The 21,907-nt window shown below is 41.4% G+C and overlaps 1 protein-coding gene across 1 annotated transcript in view; it reads left to right on the top strand.

Moving 5' to 3' along the window:
* The window catches only part of GABRB1 (gamma-aminobutyric acid type A receptor subunit beta1), a 102,552-nt gene extending 80,645 nt beyond the window's left edge, over positions 1 to 21,907 (top strand). Inside the window, exons 6-9 of the mRNA XM_056489746.1 lie at positions 10,747 to 10,884; positions 10,991 to 11,143; positions 12,380 to 12,630; positions 19,530 to 21,907. Of these exons, the coding sequence (XP_056345721.1) occupies positions 10,747 to 10,884; positions 10,991 to 11,143; positions 12,380 to 12,630; positions 19,530 to 19,880 (893 nt within the window). The 3' untranslated portion in view covers positions 19,881 to 21,907. The remainder of the gene's footprint in view (positions 1 to 10,746; positions 10,885 to 10,990; positions 11,144 to 12,379; positions 12,631 to 19,529) is intronic.

Here is a 21,907-nt window from a genome sequence, read left to right as displayed (position 1 = left end):
AACAGAATTAGACAATGACTCATTCCACATGAGGCATTGGACCCCAGGATCAGGGCTACATGGCCATAGTGCTGATGTCCAGGGAAAGGGAAAGACTATATGGTAACTCTAATTGCAGATCTGAGCTGTAATCTGTCTGATTGAAGCAGCACCTAAAGGTTACTAGATTGCTACCCAGTATTGCTATCTCTTCCTGCAACTTCCTGGTGAAGTACAATTTTGGCTAATACTCTCAGTGACTTGGCTCAGAATATGTGGCCAATCTTCTGAGTAATCTATTTCCATTCTTAGTCATTATATTCTGTAAGTGTCTATAGGCACAATCATAGGCTGGTTAAGGAATGGATTGGGAGCAGTTCTTAGGAGGACTTGAGGGCTTTGGTTGGTGGGAAGCTCAACATGACCTGGCAATGTGCACTCCCAGCCCAGGAAGACAGTGACTTCCTGGGCTGTACCAAAAGCTGCAGGTCGAGGGCTGTGGTCATGTCCCTCCAGTCTGCTCTTGTGAGACCCCACCTGTGTCCAGCCCTGGGGTCCTCAGCATAGGCAGGACATGGACCTGCTGCAGTGAGTTCAGAGGAGGGCCACCCAGAGGGACAGAGCTCCTCTCCTGTGAAGACAGACTGAGAGAGTTGGAGGCGTTCAGCCTGAAGACAAGGACCAGGAGCACCTTAGAGCACCATCCAGTACCTAAAGAGTGCCAGCAAAAGAGCTAGAAAGAAACTTTTTACAAGGGCATGTAATGACAAGACAAGGGGGTGATGGCTTCAAATTGAAGGACAGGAGGTTTAGATTAGATACTAGGAACAAATTCTTTACTGTGAGGGTGGTGAGGCACTGTCACAGGTGGCCCAGGGAAGGTGTGGATGCCCCATCCCTGGAAATGTTCAATACCAGGTTGGATGGAGCTTTGAACAACCTGGTCTAGTGAAAGGTGTCCCTGCCCATGACAGGAGGGTTGGAACTTTAATTTCCTTCCAACTCAAACTTTTCTATGCTTTTGTAATTCTTTGATTCTATGATCACTAAATTACCTATGGAGAGTTCTTCCTAAAGAAAAAAAATCCCAGTTATTTAAACTTTTACAATTTCTAATCCAAACCAGACAGAACATGACTGCCTTATTTGTATTCAAGTTTAGGGTCAAAGCAAAAGAACTGTAATTCAAATATTTCACACACTTACTGTGGCCAGGAATATGTATCAACAAGATTAGGCAGACAGGAAACCATTCAGCATCTTTTGATTATAAGATCTTGGATCTTCTCCCTCCATGGAGCTCCTGTCCCTCCATTACACCTCACATTAGTCCACTAATGAGTGTGTGTGAGTGTGTGCTGCAGGTTTGCCTCCCTCCTCACAAAGCTGCAGATATTAAGCAGAAATTGTTCATTAACCACCCAAAAAGCCTGTTCCTTGACTTTAGCCTATGCTTTTAGCCACAGAAACTCCCCTACTCATTCTCTAGTGCTTAAGTAAAACAGGCAATCATAGCAGTACCTCAGTCACCTTGATGTCCAAGGAGGCATTCATCTCCTTGGTGCAGAACTGCACTCCTTTCTGAATTCAGCCTGGTTTTGCACAAGGGAACATGGTACTTCTCAGGCAAGAAATTTTTCCTCAGCACAGTATACAAGTTCAGTATTGTGTAATTATTTTGGCAACATATGCACCCAGAAAATGTGGAGTACGTGTACAATACATGTGCATTGCCAAAGTCCTCTCAATTACTCTTAATTTTGTTTGAATGGAAATGTTAATGCAGCTCAATGTAACTTTAAATCTTTCTATAATTGTTCATGAATTGAAAATTCAGCTACTTGCAAAGTCAGAATAGTGAGTGAGACCATGCTGGCAGCTAAATACTGAGCAGCCATTCACTCACTCCCTTCTTCCCCCAGGGGGGAGGAGAATCAGAAAAGAAAGGAAAGACTACCATGAAAACTTTATTCTCACTATTTATATAAAAAGCCTAAGTACAGTGGACATGTACTTGGTTCCACATTTACCTCTCTCAAAAACTTTATGCACCTGCATTAAATAATTAAAATTTTAAAAGGGTTTTCACTGTGTCAGGTGGGAACACAATATTGTGCAGAAATATGTGTACTTGTGTAAGACATGCTGGCATAAGTAAGAAACACACAATGTCCTGATTCATCTTCAGTCTGAGTCCTGTGGAAAGCAGAGACCCTACTGCCTTAAAGAAGAGCAGGTTTTGGCCTGACACACAGGAGCACCAACCAGATGGACCTGGATTTTAAATGCCTTTTTCACCACCTACAACAGCTGTATCTAAAGTTGGGCGAGTCTGCCTGGCAACAAAATGAGAGCACTTAGAAGTAGATCTTAATTAGTCAAATGAAATAAGTGCTCAAGGGCAAGATGTGTTTACAATATGAGCAGACAAAACTGTGTGCCATGCAATATTGACTGAACTAAATTAATTGAATGCTAAGCAGCTGAACCTCTGTTGCTAGTGTTTACATAATGTGCTTATAAATAGTGTTGTTCCCTTTTTTAACTTTGTAAAGCAACTCAAGTCAGGAAAAAAGCTTCTAGGATTATGGCTCAGACAGTGAGAGTCATCTATTGTACAGCAGCTCAAATGAGGAAAAAAAAAAAAAGAGGAAGGAAGAAACTGGTGGGGTTGAAAAAATATTTGCATTGGACTTACAAATTTTACACAAAATGTGCTCATGACAGCACTGCAAGCAAGTTAGTCAGGTTTGTGTAAAGGTATGGAAGTCCTTTGAGTTAGCAAACAAGATGAAGGATTGCACAAGACTTTTAGGAGAGGGCAGGGCTCTCTCAAAATGCCAAGGTCTTTCATCCTGAGTCTAGCACTCCCACCCTGTGCTGCCAGGACTAGAGTAGAAACAATGTGTGGTCTGCATTTTGCTGCTCCTGAAAATGGATATTTTCTTTCTCCTCATCAAATCAGAGGGAATAAAGCTTAGAAAAAAAGAAGAAAGGTCAGGAGCTTTGGTTCACCTTTCTGCCAATTGAGATACAGCTGGTAACCAGTAAAATGTCCATTCAAAAGAAAAATAGGAAAGGGAGAAGCAGAAAGATCAAAACTGATTCAGGAAAAAGGCATCTCAGAATGAAAGGAAGAGAAGATGGCTGGGATTTCTGACACTTGCTACTGGAAAGAAACAAATCCTGTCTTTCTAGCTCCAAGCTCTCAAGGACAGTCTGGTACCACCAGCAAGTGAAATGGCATGCAAGGCAAGGAGAATGTTTGGGTTAGCCTTCTCATGCATAGCTGCTGCCCTAATCACTGTTGACTTGTCTTTAGACAAGAACATGACAATGTGACTTCAGAACTTTGGTGGTTTCAACCCCACAAAGAAGAGGATTCAGGCAAACAAGTGAGAAATGTGGAAGAGATTAAATAAAATATTCCTCAGCATATGTAACTACCGAAGTAACTGAAGTGCCATCTTAAAACTTCATGCTTCAGAGCCACTCAAACTAACTTACAAGATGAGAAACTTGCTAAAAGTCTGTAAAGCTGATGTATGATGTGTGTATCAGGGATGACCTGTTGACAGCAGCTGTGCACCTTGTACATATTACATGTACAATTACACAAGTGTCTGGGCTGCACAAGAGGACACCAGTCATGAACACATGCTGCTCACCTGCTTTCTAAAAAACTTCTAAAAAGTATTTTTGTATGTATTATTATTGCTGGAAATTTTAGACAACAGATCATTGAAATTTGAATCACTGGCACTGCTCACTAAACATTTGTATATAAGGAACTTCAGAGTTTTCAATGACATTTAGCCTCTAAGCTACTATGGGCAGGCTGCTTTTACTACACAAAATGTGTGGGCATGAACAAGACTTTTTAATCACAGTTTGATTTGCAGGAATTACACAAAGATGTGTAGAGTCAGAGGCTCTTTACATCAGGCTAAAAGTCATCACTCCAGTGTTGAAAGGAAAGTGTTTTAGAGATGGAAGAATTGAGATGGGTAAATCAGGCTGCACTGGAACATGTCAGACCCCTAACTGTTGTACTGTCTTAGATCAAATATCCATCTTGCACATTATCTTATCTCTGAGAGTGGCCAGCAGAACATATCATTGAAGCTAGAACAGAGCCTAGGACACACATGCTGATATCTCCTCAGTAAACACCTCCAGTAATTGTTCTGCACTTCACTACATCCAGTTGGAAATAGTATCTTATTTAGCAACCTGGATAGATTTTTATTCTGTGATTCTGTGACAGCTTTTGAACAAGCATAAACTCTGGACACTCGTCAATGAGTGATCCCTGCAGTTTATCTGTATGCTGAATTTCCCTTTATTTCTTTCCAACTAGCCACTAGATATGTGATTTGTTGCTTTCTTGGTCTGAAAGTCTGATGGTCTGTAAATAATCATGTGCTCTTCAAGCTCACCGTGCTAATTTAGAATCTTACAGACTTTTTTTTATCAGCTTACCTCCAGGCTAAAGAATCAGACAGTCTAATGACTCAGACAGGTCCTTTCTTCACTGGAATCAAGTGTGTCCTTCATTCTAGCCAATTTAGGATTTCTATTTTGGGCAAAGAAAGGAAACTGTATGAAATAGTACCACGTGGATTGGAATTTATATGGAAATGCAAACAAAGAATTTTGCATTTGCTTCCCTTTCTTAATAATTCCTTAGTGTTTTTGGGTTTTTTTAATAGCTAATGAGAATTAAATTCGTACTAGAGAACAGGACACAAAAATACTAGTATGCCTTATAAGAAGTACTCTTGCACATGAAAGCCATATTAGCTAAAACATACTGATGTGTGCTTCTGATTGTTCATTGCATTATTTTTATTTTAGCCTTTAAGTTCCTTTGCCATCCCTGGCATAATCCAGTAGAAGGAGCCAAATTAACTGGTAAGGCATTTTCAATATAAGTTTGACTACTTATTCAGAATCCTTCATTTCCCTCTGTTGAGACACAGTGATACAGAGAAGTCCTGCTGAGTTAGCCATTAAACAGATATTAAGCAAAACCAAACAATTTCTCCCCCACAGGACTTTCGGGTTTGTATCAAGCCTTACTGGCAAAAAATGTTAACAAGCAAAACTGAACCAATATTGAAGGTACTTGCAAATTAAGGCAAGGTTATAATTCACTGTTTGAACTAGATTAGGATCTTGCAAGAGTGACTTTCTGCTGTAATAACATTTATTTTCTTCTTCTAATGGATAGGAAGTTATGTCTCCAACTGGGATGGAACAGATTGCCCTACACATAAAATTTCTTTTTATTTGAGAAACCTTCCTAAATAACTGACAATATTTAGTACTCCAGCAGTCTACCCAAGTTTTCATTTGAGCCAGTGTTGCTAAGGCTAACTCATATCCCCCAGGAAAACAAAAAATATTTCTCAGTGGAAAAAAAAAGTACCTTACAGATGCAAATACACACTCAAACTCAGGTGGCAGGAAGCCTTTTCAAGCAATTCTATCACCTTAATGTTATCTAGTTACAGATTCCCAAAAACATTTTTCAGATGTGTGTTGCCCCATTCACCTGTCAGGTTTAAGTTTAAATAGCACAATAAATTTAGCCCTATATGGACCATCTTGGTGGTGTGTGAAAGAAATGCATTATCTTCCTGTTTGAATACAATCATAAGGAATAATGACAAGAAATATATAATACATTTAGCAACAAAGACTAAGTTTGTTATGAAAGGCACAATCTAGGAGGAATGGAAGAGGTTTGGGGTACAGCTTCATGTCCTTACCCAGGGCAAACTAATTTGTGCACACAAATTAATGTAGTCTTTTGAACAGCCCTATTTAGATCCAAGGGAAAAGACCTGGCTGCTGGGTGTTTCAGGGAATCAGAAGGGAAAAGGGATTCTGTTTGGACATCTCTTGAATCACTGATAGTGGAATCATGATTTGTATTAGTGAATGTAACACAGACCCTCATTTATCCCAGAGATATTTGGTAAGTGCTGCTGTGCAAAATAGAACAGCTTGGTGACATCCCATACACTGTTAAACTTGGCTATATCACAATGTCAGCAATATTTCTGAAATATTTTCTTCTGTGAACAGGGAGATTTATATATAACCTATTTCTTGCCATGTATAAATATAGTTACTTTTAAGATCTGTGGTACTTCTGACCAAGCATTCTCACTTGAACTCTCAGCTGCTGAGAGCGGAAAAAAAAAAAAAAAAAAAAAAAATTGGCGATTAAGTGTACATTTTCATTTCTAGACAATATTTTCTAGGAAGCAAGTTTTATATCTCAAGCTGGGCAATTAAATTTGTTTTTTAGTGGTTTTGAAGATGGAAAATAATCTAGCAAGCAAAAAAAAAAGAAAAAAAAAAAAGGCTTAAGTACAACAAACATTTTTCAGGGAGCATTATTAATCATACAACAAATAAATAAATAAAATTTTATCGGTCCTTTATGATTTAAGCCAACAAAACCAGACTCAGAATTGCTGGGAAAACTGCTTGATTGAACGAGCTAGACTGCTAGGGATGCCAGCCCAGCAACGAGGCCGTGCTCGCTCCAGAAGTTGGGAGCGAACGCGTTCGGCTCCCCGCGCATCCACCGCGCATCCCTCGCATCCCCCTCGCATCCTCAGCGCACCTCCCGCGCATCCCCGCGCATCCCCCTCGCCTGCCCCACGCGTTCCCCGCGCATCCCCCGAGCACCGCCCGCACTTCCCCGTGCATTCCCCGCGCATCCCCCGCGCACCTCCCGTGCATCCCCTGCGCATCCCCCGCGCACCGCCCGTGCATCCCTCGCATCCCCCGCGCACCCCCCTCGCATCCCCCGCGCACCTCCCGCACATCCCCCGCGCACCTCCCGCGCATCCCCCGCGCATCCCCCACGCACCTCCCATGCATCCCCCGCGCACCTCCCGCGCATCCCCCGCGCACCCCCCGCACATCCCCCGCGCATCCCCCGCGCACCCCCCGCGCATCCCCGCGCATCCCCGCGCATCCCGCACATCCCCCGTGCATTCCCCCGCATCCCCCGCGCATCCCCCACGCACATCCCCCGCGCACCCCCCGCATCCCCGCGCACCTCCCGCGCATCCCCCGCGCACCCCCCGCACATCCCCCGCGCATCCCCCGCGCACCCCCCCGCATCCCCCCGCATCCCCCGCGCACCCACCCTGCATCCCCCGCGCATCCCCCTCGCATCCCCCCGCATCCCCCGCGCATCCCCCGCGCACCCACCCCGCATCCCCCGCGCATCCCCCCGCATCCCCCTCGCATCCCCCCGCATCCCCCGTGCATCCCCCGCGCATCCACCCCGCATCCCCCCGCATCCCCCGCGCATCCCCCGCGCATCCCCCCGCATCCCCCGCGCACCCCCCGCATCCCCCCGCATCCCCCGCGCATCCCTCCGCATCCCCGCGCATCCCCTCGCACCCCCCGCGCATCCCCCTCGCATCCTCCGCGCACCTCCCGCACATCCCCCGTGCATTCCCCGCGCATTCTCCGCATCCCCCGCGCATCCCCTCGCATCCCCCGCGCACCTCCCGCGCATCCCCGCGCATCCCCGCGCACCTCCCGCACATCCCTCGTGCATTCCCCCGCATCCCCCGCGCATCCCCCCGCATTCTCCCGCATCCCCCTCGCATCCCCCGCACATCCCCCCCGCACCCCCCGCATCCCCGCGCATCCCCCGCGCATTCCCCTCCCGGGTTCCCGGCCGAAGGCGGAGCGCGGGCGCCCCCGCGCGGTCCCGGCGCGCTGCCGGGAATTCCGTTCCCGCTCTCCCCTCGTCCCGTTCGCGTCGCGCCCGCCCTGTGGCAGCTCTGTCAGCAGCACTGAAACACCCTCTATGAAACTCGTGTTCGGACATCGCGGCCCGGCTGCGAGCGCTGCTCTCTCTGACACAAAAGCAGAGGTATGCATTTAAATTGGTGACATGGATACGTAGGGGATACGGAGGAAAAGGATTACACGGGAAAGGAGCTGCCGAGGGAATGCCTGGGCAGTACAGATAAGTTCGGGAACAAACCAGCATTAACACTGGCCACTGCAGTGGCAAGACTCACTTTTCCTATCGCTGAAATAGCTTTTCTTCCTTTGCTAAGGAAGAAAATGCTAAGGCGTTTGCTGCACGAAATAAAGGGTTTCCATTGCCTGCTAGCCAGTAGTCAGCTCTTCTCCACACTTGAAGGTTCCTTCATTTCCATCACTAAAGCCACTGTCCGCTTTAACAGGAGAAGGCGCAATCTGTCTCCTGCTCAGTGTTCAGAGCTGAGATCAATCCCTGTCTCTGACCTGCAGCCAACTGTCTTCCTCCTAAGTTTGCTATTAAAAAGTGATGTTGACACCTATGAAACACGAGGACCTCCAATGCCTGCACCTGTGAGCCATTGTCAGCCATGAAAAACAATGCCTCCCACACACCTAGAACAATGTGCAAAGCACGTAAGGAAACACAGCAACAATCCTATCACATCAGGGAATATCTGCCCTGGGAGAATTTAGACCTTGTTAGTGTCTAGATATTACAGTGACTGCCAGGGAAATAATGTACTGAAGGTCACTGTACCTAAAACCACAGGATGATGATTTTGCTCTACTACTTTTCTAAAAAGGGAGCTAAAAATGTGAATGCTCCTGAGTGAAAAACATCAATATCCCTTTCTCATAATTCCATCAGCTTTAGGGAAGCTTTAATTCAAGAAGGAAATCCGTTTATTTAGAGAAAGTAGTAGCTCGCATTAGACGCACTTTTTCTTGTATTTGGAAGTCTCTTTTGGAAGAATCATTTTCATGGTTTTCTTCCAAACCATGAGGCAGAATTCAGGTTTCTCACATCTAAACCTTCAGCTGTGACTTTGCAGTGAGTACCTGCTCAACATGTAGGTAGTGATGCCCCTTTTGTTTTTTTATTCTGTCCCCTAAAGACAAATGGATGTATCATTAATTATCATCTAGAGGATATCTGTGTGGTATGAAGCCTACACATAACCAATATCCTTTCAGTATGAGATGACAGTTCCAATGCCATCTGTTTTGCAACACCTTTCTGGAGAAGAGAAATCCTTCAAGAGAAGGTTTTTGTAGAACAGATTTGCAAGAAAATGAAGTTAACACTTCCCTGCCAATCTCAGTCTTGGTCTTTTAAACAGTCTTAGCAGTCTTCATTCACTTTAAATCATTCTGTATCACACAAAGCTCATGTCAGCCCTGGGGTTTGTGTTCAAAGCTTTTAAGGCAGCTACTGAAGTCTCACTACCAAGCAGCTACCTCGACCTTTTGCAGTGAAGTCATGAAAACCAGCAATGCAGAGCTCTGTGTCACAGCCCTGGGATGGTTCATTTGAAATAAATAAATAAATAAATACCATAAGTAATGGGAAACCCAGTTTTAAGCTTGCAGCAGCAATCCATATTACATAGGTTAGCGTGGTTTTCAGAGCAATTCAGATAGTTAGAACACCATGGCGCTGAGCAGCTCAGAAATAAAATATGTGAACATTTAGCCTTGTTCAGCCTGTCATTGTGTGCTTGCATCAAAAGGTAGCTGTTCAATAGCTGCAGACTTTCTGTGCAATCTCTGGAGCCTGGCAGCAAGTCATCAGAGCTTCTCTGACTATCACCAGGGAAACCATGGATCTGTCCTGCATGTGGTCAGCCTTCCAGGGATGAGGCTATTACTAGGCACCATCATAGGAAAAGACATCTCAAGAGTCATTTCCTTGGCTTGATATTGCATTACTTGTGCATATGAAAGGATAGGTTCCTAACTCTGTGGAGGCTTCTAAAGCTACAGTTGGTTCAACTGGCAAAAGTACTGTTAAGTTTTCTAAAGCTTTGAGTTCAAACACGTTTTATTTGATCTGTGTTACATGATTTAAACCTGATTAAATCTAACACCTGAAGGAAAAATTTAAAAATAGATGAGATGTTCTCTCCTCTGGTAGATATCTGGGGAAAGTAGAAAAATGCAATAAAGTGGAACCAGTTTAAATATTAGTTCAAAAATATTGTCAATTGGGAGATTTTTTTGAAAATCAGTCACTTCTGAGTTCAATCAAAATATTTCTGAAAATGGTAACAATAATGTTAACATTTCCAATGATATAATGGCAAATTAATTTTTGATTACATTATAAATAATCAACATCACTGTTAAAAGGAATGAGAAGAAAGGTGCTAGTTTTGGAGTAAAAAAGAAATAATTCTGTGATAACAGAAGATCAAAGATGGCATGGTCTAATTAAAATATAAAATGCTTCATTAATATCAAAGGGTTACCTACAGCTATGACAGACATTGTCAGGTGATACTACAGGCACCTTAACTCTTCTAGAATCATCTCTGTCATCACTGGCTCCCAACTCTGTACTTTGACATGTACTGCATAGGAAATCAAATTAAAATCTGAGAACTGAACCTGGTTTTACTGTCAGAGCTCCTCTACAGAGAGTTTAAAAGTTTTGCTGATGATGTATCTGTTTCAGTTGGTAAACTGAGCAACTCAAGCCTGATTAAAAAGTTGTTGTATTAGAGCTGGCTAAAAAACAAACTTTAATCATTAATTCTGTTCTTGTTTTCTGTCTTCTCCTCTTCTACATCTGGAAGCTTCCTCGAGGCATAGAGAAAGAATTCTGTGTAACAGTAATGTCACACTACAGAAGGCTGAATTCCTGATTAACAGCAGCTCCTTTCACTTGAACTGCAACTATTTTAGCAAAGTATTAAAACAAAAAGAAAAGTCAATAATCAAACTGTGCCTCTGTTTCAGATGGATACACTACTGATGATATTGAATTTTACTGGAACGGAGGAGAGTCAGCAGTAACAGGAGTTAATAACATCGAGCTCCCGCAGTTTTCTGTCGTGGACTACAAAATGATATCAAAGAGAGTGGAATTTACAACAGGTAAGCACTGACAAGTTAAAAAGAGTTGTCCCCTCTTCCTCCAACCCAAAAATATCAGTGCCTGCCTTTTGTTAGGCATTGTCATTGTATGACTTCTTTCTTTCAGGAGCATATCCTCGATTATCACTTAGCTTCCGGCTTAAAAGAAATATTGGATACTTCATTTTGCAAACCTATATGCCTTCCACACTGATCACAATTCTGTCTTGGGTGTCCTTTTGGATCAATTACGATGCCTCTGCAGCCAGAGTTGCTCTAGGTAACTTCTTCTAAAAATGACTGAACTATATGGACACTTGCTGCCTTTGAAAACGGTGGCACCAAATCCATACTGCTGGTTGTAGCATCATTAACTGTGATCTTACTCAAGCAGCACAGGTTGTCAGGAAGGCAGGCAGGTGTGACCTGAAGTTCTTGGGATTTTGACTGACTTCCAGTTGTCATAGTGGTCTTTGGATCAGGCCAAAAGTATCTTACTTCCAAACTGGAGCATAAAAGTCTAATTCAGGTGTCTGAGGGTATGTACACTGTGCTGCATGAACAATCCCTATTGATTTCTCTCAATCCAGAATGAATACACAAGATCCTAGTGACATCAGTGGATATATACTAGCTTACACTAAATAAGTCTGTTTTTCCTATAGTTGGTTCTTTCCTATACCATGTTCCTTCCTAGAACTTCCTATAAGAATGAAAATCTTCTCCAGCTATCTGTGCTTTAAGGCATATATGTTTTTCAACTCTATTGCCAAAAAGCCATTCTGTCCCATTTCCCTGCAAATTAAACTTCTTAGACCTGTGCCTAGAGCTATTATCTACATGCATTAATGACCTGTGATTAAAACAGGCTAAAAAGTAATTTCAGCCAGCTAAAAGAAAAAAACTCATATGAGAAAAAAAAAATCATTCAGTGGTAGATAACACAATGAGATGCTTTACTTGCAAGCACCTAATTAACAAGAAAAGTTGTTTTGGTACAAGCATATATATCACTTTGTCTTCATCAAAGACCATCACTTTATCAAAAGGCTTCCCTTTCTCCTTTCAATCTTCCATTTTAAATCAAAAGATAGATACTTATTGCACTTTGCCACAGCAATGCAAGTCACCTATGGGGTCAAGCAGGGCTACTTCTGCAAATGAAGTAAGAAGCATTTTCTCACATAGAAAGAACAACAATCAACACTTTGCTATCCAGGTCAGCTAACACCACATTCCCTAGCACAGTTATGACCAAAATTTAGGCAAGGAGTTCCAACATAGCCTGGGCTATTGGAGGTTATTTCATTACCCTCCACTGCATGAAAAGCCAAGGAAGGTACTATTAGCAGACTTGCAAGGGATATGTTCCTTTCCAGTTCTGCAAAACACATTCCTTGGGCTGCTAAGAACCAGATCATCACCATCATGAGAAGTGCAATGCTTTGATTATGTCTTTTGTGCTCAAATCTCCTCCTTGTCTTACTAGTCACTGACTTGTTTCTTCCTTTTGCAGGAATCACGACTGTGCTGACCATGACCACCATCAGCACCCACCTCAGGGAGACCTTGCCAAAGATTCCCTATGTCAAGGCAATAGATATTTACCTGATGGGATGCTTTGTGTTTGTGTTCCTGGCCTTGCTGGAATATGCCTTTGTAAATTACATATTCTTTGGGAAAGGACCTCAACGTCAAAAAAAGACAGCAGGCAGGGCAGGACATGCTACAGGTGAGAAGAGCAGACTGGAAACAAATAGAGTCCAGGTAAAGTGTTCAAGCTGTCTTTTCAAACATTACTTTCACTGAGAAAATGTTCCTTTATATGATGATAGAGATAAATGCAGGTGGAACACCTGTGCAAAAGCATTTAAGATTGCCCAGAGAAAAATTGCATTTTAAGGAGATTACAGCAACGTATGGTCTGTTCTATCTTCAACTGGAAACAGAGTAAGAAAATACAGAAAATGCAAATGATTATTCAGGACACATTTCTTTCTTCTTTGCATTTCTTGCAGAAGAAGTACAAGGGCTCAAGGAAGTGAAATATTTATCTCTTCAGCTGTATATTTCGTTTTGCTTTAGAAGGTGGTATAGAAGAAATGTTTATAATAAAGTTCCTCGTTACATACAGAAACTTCACCAAAAATGAGAAACATAGACAAGCTGTGTTGCTTCAGTGAGCCCTGAATGAAGTCTGTAGCACTGAACTTTGAGGAACACAAGGATGCTGCTGCTAGATTCTAACAGCTTTCATAGATGTCAGGATTTTTCCCTCAGCTAACTTCTGGCATACCACAACTCTCCCCTCTTTAAAAAACAAACCAGAAAACTTTCAGGAAGTAATACTATGAACATATTTTTGATGAGGATGAGTTTGATTTTGCAATAAATCACTGAGCACTTGAAAACATCTATAAACCTATTTCACTTTTTCCCATTTTTTCAGAAATAAACCCTTTGAAGCCTCAGTTGTACTTGGTCCAGTCTGACTCCAAGGAAAATACATATCCTAATGAGCCAAAATTTTTCTTCCTTCCTGTGCTTTGCTTACAATATATTACATCCAAGTATTAATGAGATCTTGCACAGGCTGTCCTACAAACTTATTTACTGTTGTGGCCTGAGGTAATAACATTTGGACAAAACTGTATTCAAGCCCTCTGTTCAGTTTGAAGAATGAGACCAGCACATAAAACTCTAAGAAGTAAGATTTCTTCTTGATAGATGGCTGCAGTGTCACATACACATCAGGAAGTGCATGTCAGAAACTCTGTGATATCTTGTTAATTCTAGAGCTGTGTGTTTGGTGTCCCACCACTACAGCTATCATTAACAATGTCATCATACTCTCAGTCTCAGTGAACTCATGAGCCCATTAAAAGTTCTTACTTAATTTGCCTTCTGTCCTATTGGGTAGGAGATGCTTTATTACAGTGAGGACACAAATTCAGCTCAGGTAATCAGCAGTCTCCAAGACCCCACAGAGTGCTGTCTTCCACAGAGCAGAGGACATAAGCCACCCTGGCATGGATTGTTGTGCACAGACACTGTCTATCCATTTCTATGGAAAATAAGGAAGGAAAAAAAACAATATAACCCACAAACTCTGACTAGCTACCTCAACAGCTCCTGAGATGACCCAGCCTAGGTGAGAAGCAGCACAGCAAGGATTCATGATGAAGAGGAAATCAAGATTTCTTCAGAGGTCAGCCTTGGCTGCATGCACCCCAGTGCACTGAACTGAGTAAAGGACAAGAGTGCAGGTAAGTTCTTCCCCTACATATTTGGACAGTTTGTTTAACTATCAAAATTCCATAACTCATAACTAAAAGCTTTTGTCTGAATGTTATGCAGCAAAGATTACACTGAAACTGGTACCCAGAATGGGATGGAAAGATTTTAAAGCACCACATTGCATACACCATCATTTTTCTGGTAGAAAAGGGAAGTCATACATGCTTGGTACCAGGATTTCTAAGTGCTCCCACTTCAGAGGAGCAATCCCATTCTGAGACAGAGAGTGCTCTAAATGGACAGACTGCTTTCTGCCTATACAGTGCGGGGTTTTGATCTTAAATTTTTATATATATATATATATATATATATATACACATATATATATATATACATACATATATATATATATATACATATATATATATATATATACACACATATATATATATATATACATACATATATATATATATGCACACACATACATAAAGACACACATGTGAATGGATATCGGTGAATTTTATGTTCCACACACTGATGTGAGACACTGTGAACATTAATTTTACTCAGCATAAAAATGCTGATATCCAACAGTTGTATTTCTGTCTTTGGCAGGAAGAATGCACATGACCAGAGCAGTGGGACACAGCAAGGTTAAGTGACCTCCAGTGACACAGCTCCCTGCCCCTCTCCATCATTTTTTGAGATTTTTCTCTGGTATGAAAAATGGTCTGATGCCTGCACCAGAGCAGGGGAAAGGGTTTTTTGAGCACAAAAGAAGTACAGTTGTAAGTATGTATAGCTATAGGACATTTTTTCCCTTTTTCTCTTGACCCACACCACTTTTCCATACAGGGACCTGTAACTATTAGAATATGTAACAGTGCTTCATCTCTTTGTGCCAGGTGAAGATATCGATCGTTCCCACCTGACATACAGCTCCAAAGACTAAAAGAGTTCAAATTTCTTCACCAGATTACACAAGCTTTAGATGCATGAGCAACACTCAGCAAACTGACCACAATATTAACAAGTATAGAGAAGACCAGATGAAAAATGAAACAGAACTGCTGTTTCATAGGTGGTTATTCCAGCTCTACAGACTGAAGAAGATGGAAATAAAGTCTCTCCAGCTTCACAATTTATGACATTTTTATTTTTAATATACAAACAAGTATTAATTTGTAGTAAAAAATCTTTCTGTTTCTCTGAATAAAGCATAAAGACTATTTATATCTCCTTGTTCATTTGTCAAAGCTAGGTGTCACCAACATCCCCATAGTTATGGATAAATAGGAAAAACCACCCAGCAAGAAAATATCTTTCCCCAGACAATTATAGTGTGAATAGCAATTACACAAAAGATATCTCTTAAGTATGAAAAAAAGGTAGGATACAATCATAATGTGAGTGGGAACCCATCAAAAGGTTCATAAATGACAATACAAGGCAAGTGATAGATTGTCTCATCAGTTCTGCACAGCATCACACTTTCCTTTCAAATGTCCTGTGAAACACTAAATGCTTGGGATAGAAAGCCAGAGACCAGCCACAGGCTCTGAGGAAAACTTACAATTTTCCAACACAGTGGCTACTGGAAGGAGAAAAAAAGAAGGGAGCACAAAACCACGTGAATATCTTAATGTTCAAGTAAATCTCCTTGTAAATTAGTACAGCCCTGCTGAGCACAAGCCTTTTCTTTGCAGATCAGATTGTGGTAACACTACAGCACTTGTTCCAATAAGACAACCAGTGTGAGTAACATAGCCCTGAGTCTTTCATCTTAAGAGGAAGAAACAATAGATTTGTATTGAGGCAAAACAGATGTTCTTACCTTTTATCTCCCAACAGTTAAGGTTTAAAATAAAGAAAAAAAAAAAAAAGGTAAAAGTTCATTCCAGACAGCACTAAGCATTTGAGGCCCATTCTCTGTCAAGGAATGCTAACATGCACTTCCTCTAGGGTTGTCTGACTACTTTTTATGTGGTCAATACAGGCCTGTTGCTTCGGGTTTTTTCTTTTTATTACTTAACTATTTTACACTTAACAATATAATTTGATGATCCTAAGCAGGAAACTCATATTCTAAGTGTCAAGTGAAAAAAGGAGGTTTCATCCCCCTTGGTGTGGGGACATTCATTCAACCCTTAGTGTTTGATTTGTCTGTCAGCACCCCAGGAAAGCTGATACCAGACTGTCAGTGTCCTGTTAGGGGACCCTTCACTGAACTGTCCTGCTGGATCACAGAGTGGTTTGACTGACCTGGTCAGGGACAGCCCAAGGGGGACCCCTCAGCAGGTCTTCCCAATTTATCACCCCTTAGTGGGTCCTCCTCTTTTTCTGAGTATGTTACCCACTGCCAGCCCCTGGGAAGGACTCACTCTAACAGCTTATGGAATATCACTATTTGCTAATAAAAAATTGTGAGAGGTTAAGGTTCAAGGATTGCCAGTTATAGTATCGGACTGCAAAAACATCTTCAAAGCAATACACAGACAAACTCTAATCCTCAGTGAAAGTATTCAGCCCACAGAGTGATTCTTGCCCAACAGGCATCCCTATGGGGTAGAAGACAAGTTGAGCCCATCAACCAATGCCAGTAGTTACAATGGAGTCTTCCCTAACTTTTCTCCATCATCAGCTTATTTGTATCCTGTTTCTTTACATTTTAGGTAGAACTTGAGTGACTCTAGTTATACACACCTTTGTTACTGATTGGTATAAAATTCTCTCTCTTCACTCTGAGTCAATAAAATATGCAGCACATGCCCAGTGAGGGGTGGTCCTACCTTGGGTGGAGGGGTGAGTTGGTGTTACAATTAGATTATCATGAACCAAGTTCATCTGGGGAGAACAGTTTCAGCACAGTTGCTGGCTCAGCAGCAGGAGATCAGCTGCACAAATTTTAATACTTTGCAGTGAACTTCAGAAATATAATGAAAGAATTTTAATGATGTGGGAAATTGCACAGAGAATTTGACCAGGTACATAAGAACACCTTTTACACTTCCATCAGCTAATTTAGTCAAGATCAGTGTAAGGCTCTTTGCTCTGAATTGCAAAGACTGCAATTCAAAGACAACTTGCTTCATGACATACAAATCATCTTGCCTAAAAGGGCTTAAATTAAATTCATTTTTAAAATAACAGGTTCATTCAGAATGCTTAGAACAGGAATTCAGACACTGCATGGCTCATAATAAATTGTCAGTTTATATTAGTTTAAGAAAGATCCCTGTGAATCCCTTCAGAGCATAGGCAGCTATGAGTTTTCTTCCCAAAAGAAAAGTCATAATAACTGCTTAATAATGCTTGCATTATTGTTACTATTATTATAACACTGAAGTCAATTAACTTACACATTAGATTATGTAATCAAAGACAGCTCAAAGAATTCTTTCATAAAACTGGGCAGAAAAGACTGGCCTATCAAAACTTCTTAGAATTAAAAAGAAATTATTTTTACACAGAGACAGCTCTGAGGTCACTGGGTTTTTTCCACAGAAAAAATGTCAGATCTTGAGGGTAAATGAATAGTCCCATAGTTGTGGCAGTTCCTCTGAAGAGTAGGAGACTCTAGCTTAAATCTTCCTTCTTCTTAAATTTGAAGAACTGACCTAAAAAGTATGAACTGGGTAGCTCATATCTCAAGCAAATATTTGAAACACCATGCTGATTTGTGAAGCTGGTCTTTCTAAACCCAGAACATGTGGGCTTTTCCCACCAAAACAGTGGTGGGAACTGGGGTTTTACCACTGAATGCTCATTTCAGCACATACAGAATCAACTTCTAAACCAGACTAGTGCATTTTCTGTCTGTGGTGACTTATTACTTCACTTAAAAGACATTTTTACCCCACAGTTCTCTGGAGTGGCTTTTGTACAAATAGTCCCTTCACTACTTTGCTTTCAGTTAGTAAGTTCTGAGCCTGGCACAGTGCAAATTTGCCCTCAGTAATGATGTAAACATTTCTCCTGGTGATGGGAAGGAACATCTTCCCCATTGCCAAGTGGAACAGAAACTTTCTTTGGTTCCACCTTTCCTTTGCAGCAACCCACAAAGACTGGTTTTCCCTGTGTGTTTTGTTTGGAATTTTTTCTTGCACATACTTCAAATCTGCTGTAGATCATTTCCCAGCTCTGCAATGTCTTACTGAAAATGTAAAGCTCAGAGTGTAAACAAAGCACTGCACATCAATGGTGCTTCACAGGACTAGATATTGCCTGTAATTAATACTTTATTCCCTGATGTAAAGGCATCCACAGACATGATCTGTGGATGAGTTTGTTATAAAATTGGGATAGGTCCAATACCACAGTTTGCCAAAAACAACATTAATATTCAAGCCTCAATGTGAAGACCTTGAAGTTTCATTTAAGAGGCCTGTGTTCTGATGGATATTTCCCTCATATGAGCTACAGTGGATGTTTAAATATCTGTGAATTTGAAACATCTATTAAGTCTTTATGGAGAAGTCACAATTCAACCTGGAAATACCACAAAAAATTTCCAAAAGAGGTTTTATGACAAATGTGCAGAAAACTAAAAATCTGTGACAAGAACACTTCACAGCAATGCAGCAATTCATGGTTAATTACACTCATAGATAAGAAGATAATGATACAAAAATATTTAATATATACATATATATATAATTGTTTGTGCCAGACATGTACATACTGGTTGAAATTTTCCAGTTCTTTGCTTAGTATTTAAAAGAGTGCTCTGACTCATAGCACAAATAAAGTGGCAAACATATTTGAAACAACTGCTTCTGGTACCAACACATAAAAACGCAATGGAATGTAAGTTTTCATTGAATAAAATGGATTATTCTATATGCACATGAGCAGGTTAATGGTATGCTATGATTTCATCCTTGAAATATAGTAAATTGCTCAAAATCAATTCTTAGCACAAATATTTTACAATAACTGATAAAATACATGTGTATCTACATGTTCTTCATATGATGAACCCATTGTTACAAAACTTGTAGAAACTAACCTGAAGCACTACAACAGCCAAAAACTGTTTGAAATGGGCAGAGACAGCAACATTTTCTTTTCACCTTAAATAGGTGAAAGCTTCAGGTGCCAGTCACCCGACTTTAAAAATCAGTATTTCATAAAGGCCATGATCCAAGTAGAAGATAAAATTACAAAAGTCTTACTTCACAGAGGATGAGACAGTAAACTGAATTACAAGACCAAGAAGCTGAGTCAGGATGGAAGGTGCTCAGATGTTGAATTTCACACTAGTCAGGAAAGCGTATTCAGTATCTTTTCACTTTTGGGAAAAAGTGACAGACAGGGCTGTCACTGCAGCCCCAGGAGCACCTTGACACTGGAGCCACAAGGTCCACGTGGGAAGCACCTTGGGCTGGCTGAGGAGCTTGTCTAACCCACGTTCTTCCTTGGCACAGGTTGATGATGGCTGTGGAAACACGATTCTCAGAGCGCTGGAGACGCGACGCGACGCGCGCAGCTCAGATGTGCTCACCGGCCTCCCAGAGCCACGAGCCACCACGGACACGAGCAGCAGTGCCAGCCTGGAGCACACAAGAGCCCCTCCCAGCAGAGACCCCTACAACAGGAGTGCTCTGGACAGGCACAGGCTCCACCAAAAAGGACACTTACGCAGGAGGGCATCCCAGATCAAAGTCAAAATCCCTGATTTGACTGATGTTAACCTGATAGACAAGTGGTCCAGAATGGTCTTTCCCATCATGTTTATTCTTTTCAATATTGTTTACTGGCTGTATTATGTCCACTAAATTATGCAATAATGTTACCACAGAGTAACATAATTAGATTTGTTTCATTTCCTTCTCTGTTTCATTAACTCTGAAGAACTGCAGTAGCTATAATGTTCCATGTTCAATGCAAGATATTCTGCCATGGAACACTTCTAGATTTAAGCTTTAAAAAAAACCAAACAACTCAACACAAATCCAGGGTCACAACATTTATATCAGAATATACAGATCAGCCCTTAAGAAGCATGTTGAGAAAAATCACTCTACCTTGATTTTTACAAAGTTTATGCATCACCCATGACCTTTCTGTGCCAAATTTAATTTTTTCTTAAGTGGAAATTTGTCCCACTGTATTTCTTATCACATATTGGCAGCTCAGAGCAGCATGCTTCCAAACAACACAGTCAAACTGCTAGTAGTATCTATGTCACTGTCTTTCACCATTTAGTCTGTAGAGAAATTTGAAGAAATTATAGTTTAAAGGATTATAACTATTGCACCATGCTTCACTTCAAACTTAATAGTTATAATGGGAAGTATTTCCATAGTGTGTTTGAGATGTATCACTCAAGGAGAAGTCAAATAACATATGCAGAGGCAGAGATCTTCAAAAGAAAGAAAGGGTAGCAGAGAGAAATCCCACTGAGTTTCCAAGCGAGGAATCAGCTGATTTGATCTCAATGGAATTCTGTTATTTCCACAAAGTAGCAAAGTTGATATTTACGAGAACAATTGTGCCATATGCAATTTTGTATTAAAAAGTAGAAAACAAACACATGGTGATTCCTTGAAGCAAATCAGGGATACACCAGGCCAAGATTTTTCTTAACGCCCAGGTTAACTGTGGCTGGTAATTGCAACATTCTCCCAAAAGTTGGTAGATGTCTGCAAACAGACCTGAGGAAATTTCTGCACACAGTTTCCTTCAGATTTCTTTATTCCTCTGAGAACCAGGAGATATAGCTGAGTCTTACAGCTCACTGACAGTGCTGGGGGCACTTCTGCTGAGGAGCTGCCTGTTCTTACCTGGCTGCCCATTGCCTGACACAGCTCCAGCCAAGGAGCCACAGGCCAAGGGCTACAACGTCCATGCAGCTGAGAAACAATGGGTCAACCATCCTCTACCTATACAAATCCATTTTCCTTCCCTATTGCCAGCTGTTAACTAACAGCACAGACACTACATTGCCTAACATAGCACTTCATTGAAACTATTATCACTTAAGGTTTTTTCATATTGGAGGTGTTTCATACTTGTAGGAGAATCAAGATACACAAACCAACAGTGTCTATGTGGGTACTGAGGTGGTATTATCAATGGAAGCTGGTACAGAAAGGAACATTGGTCAGGATACAAACAAAACACTGATGTGGAAAACTTCAGTAGTTCCTCATTGCTCAGCAGTAAGGTCAGCTGATGGCCTTATTGCCAATTGACATTGCAATCTCTTTAATCAGAGCATCATAATAAATTAAACCCTCCTACATGTTATGTGCGAGATCTGAATCTTCTCCCAGACCAGGGCCTCCTGCTCCTTCCCTTTGAGCAGCAGGTTTCTGCAGAATGCAGTAGAATCATAGTATCACCAAACAAGAAAGGGAATAGGTTTTATTTACTCACTACAAAAATTATAAGGCTGCAAACCAGGCATTTGACATTGCTAACCGAAGGGAATCTTTGAAACTATCCATTTTTCTGTGGGCTCCAAAGTCCCAGTCTCATCCCAAGTTCAGTGGAGCACAATGGTGGTCTCCTCAGATTCTGCTGCTACAACCTTTAACCTCCAGTCTACTAAAAAGCTGCCACTAAGTACAACTTGAGGTGATTAAGGACAAATATTAATTCAGACAAATGGCTCTTCTGAATAGGCTGTGCCTGCCTATCCCCCCCCGAAACAACTCCAAATAATTTTCAAACAAGAATCACACATGGGACAGATTGATTAAGTTTTTAATTACACTTAAGCAATGTTTATATCAAGAATTTTTCAGTGAAAACTAACAATATTATTTTGGTGTTGTAAAATAAAGAATACAGAGAACAT

This window comes from Oenanthe melanoleuca, chromosome 4 (genome assembly GCF_029582105.1).
Source record: "Oenanthe melanoleuca isolate GR-GAL-2019-014 chromosome 4, OMel1.0, whole genome shotgun sequence".
Lineage (NCBI taxonomy): Eukaryota > Metazoa > Chordata > Aves > Passeriformes > Muscicapidae > Oenanthe > Oenanthe melanoleuca.
This window is presented reverse-complemented; position numbering and strand designations above follow the sequence as displayed.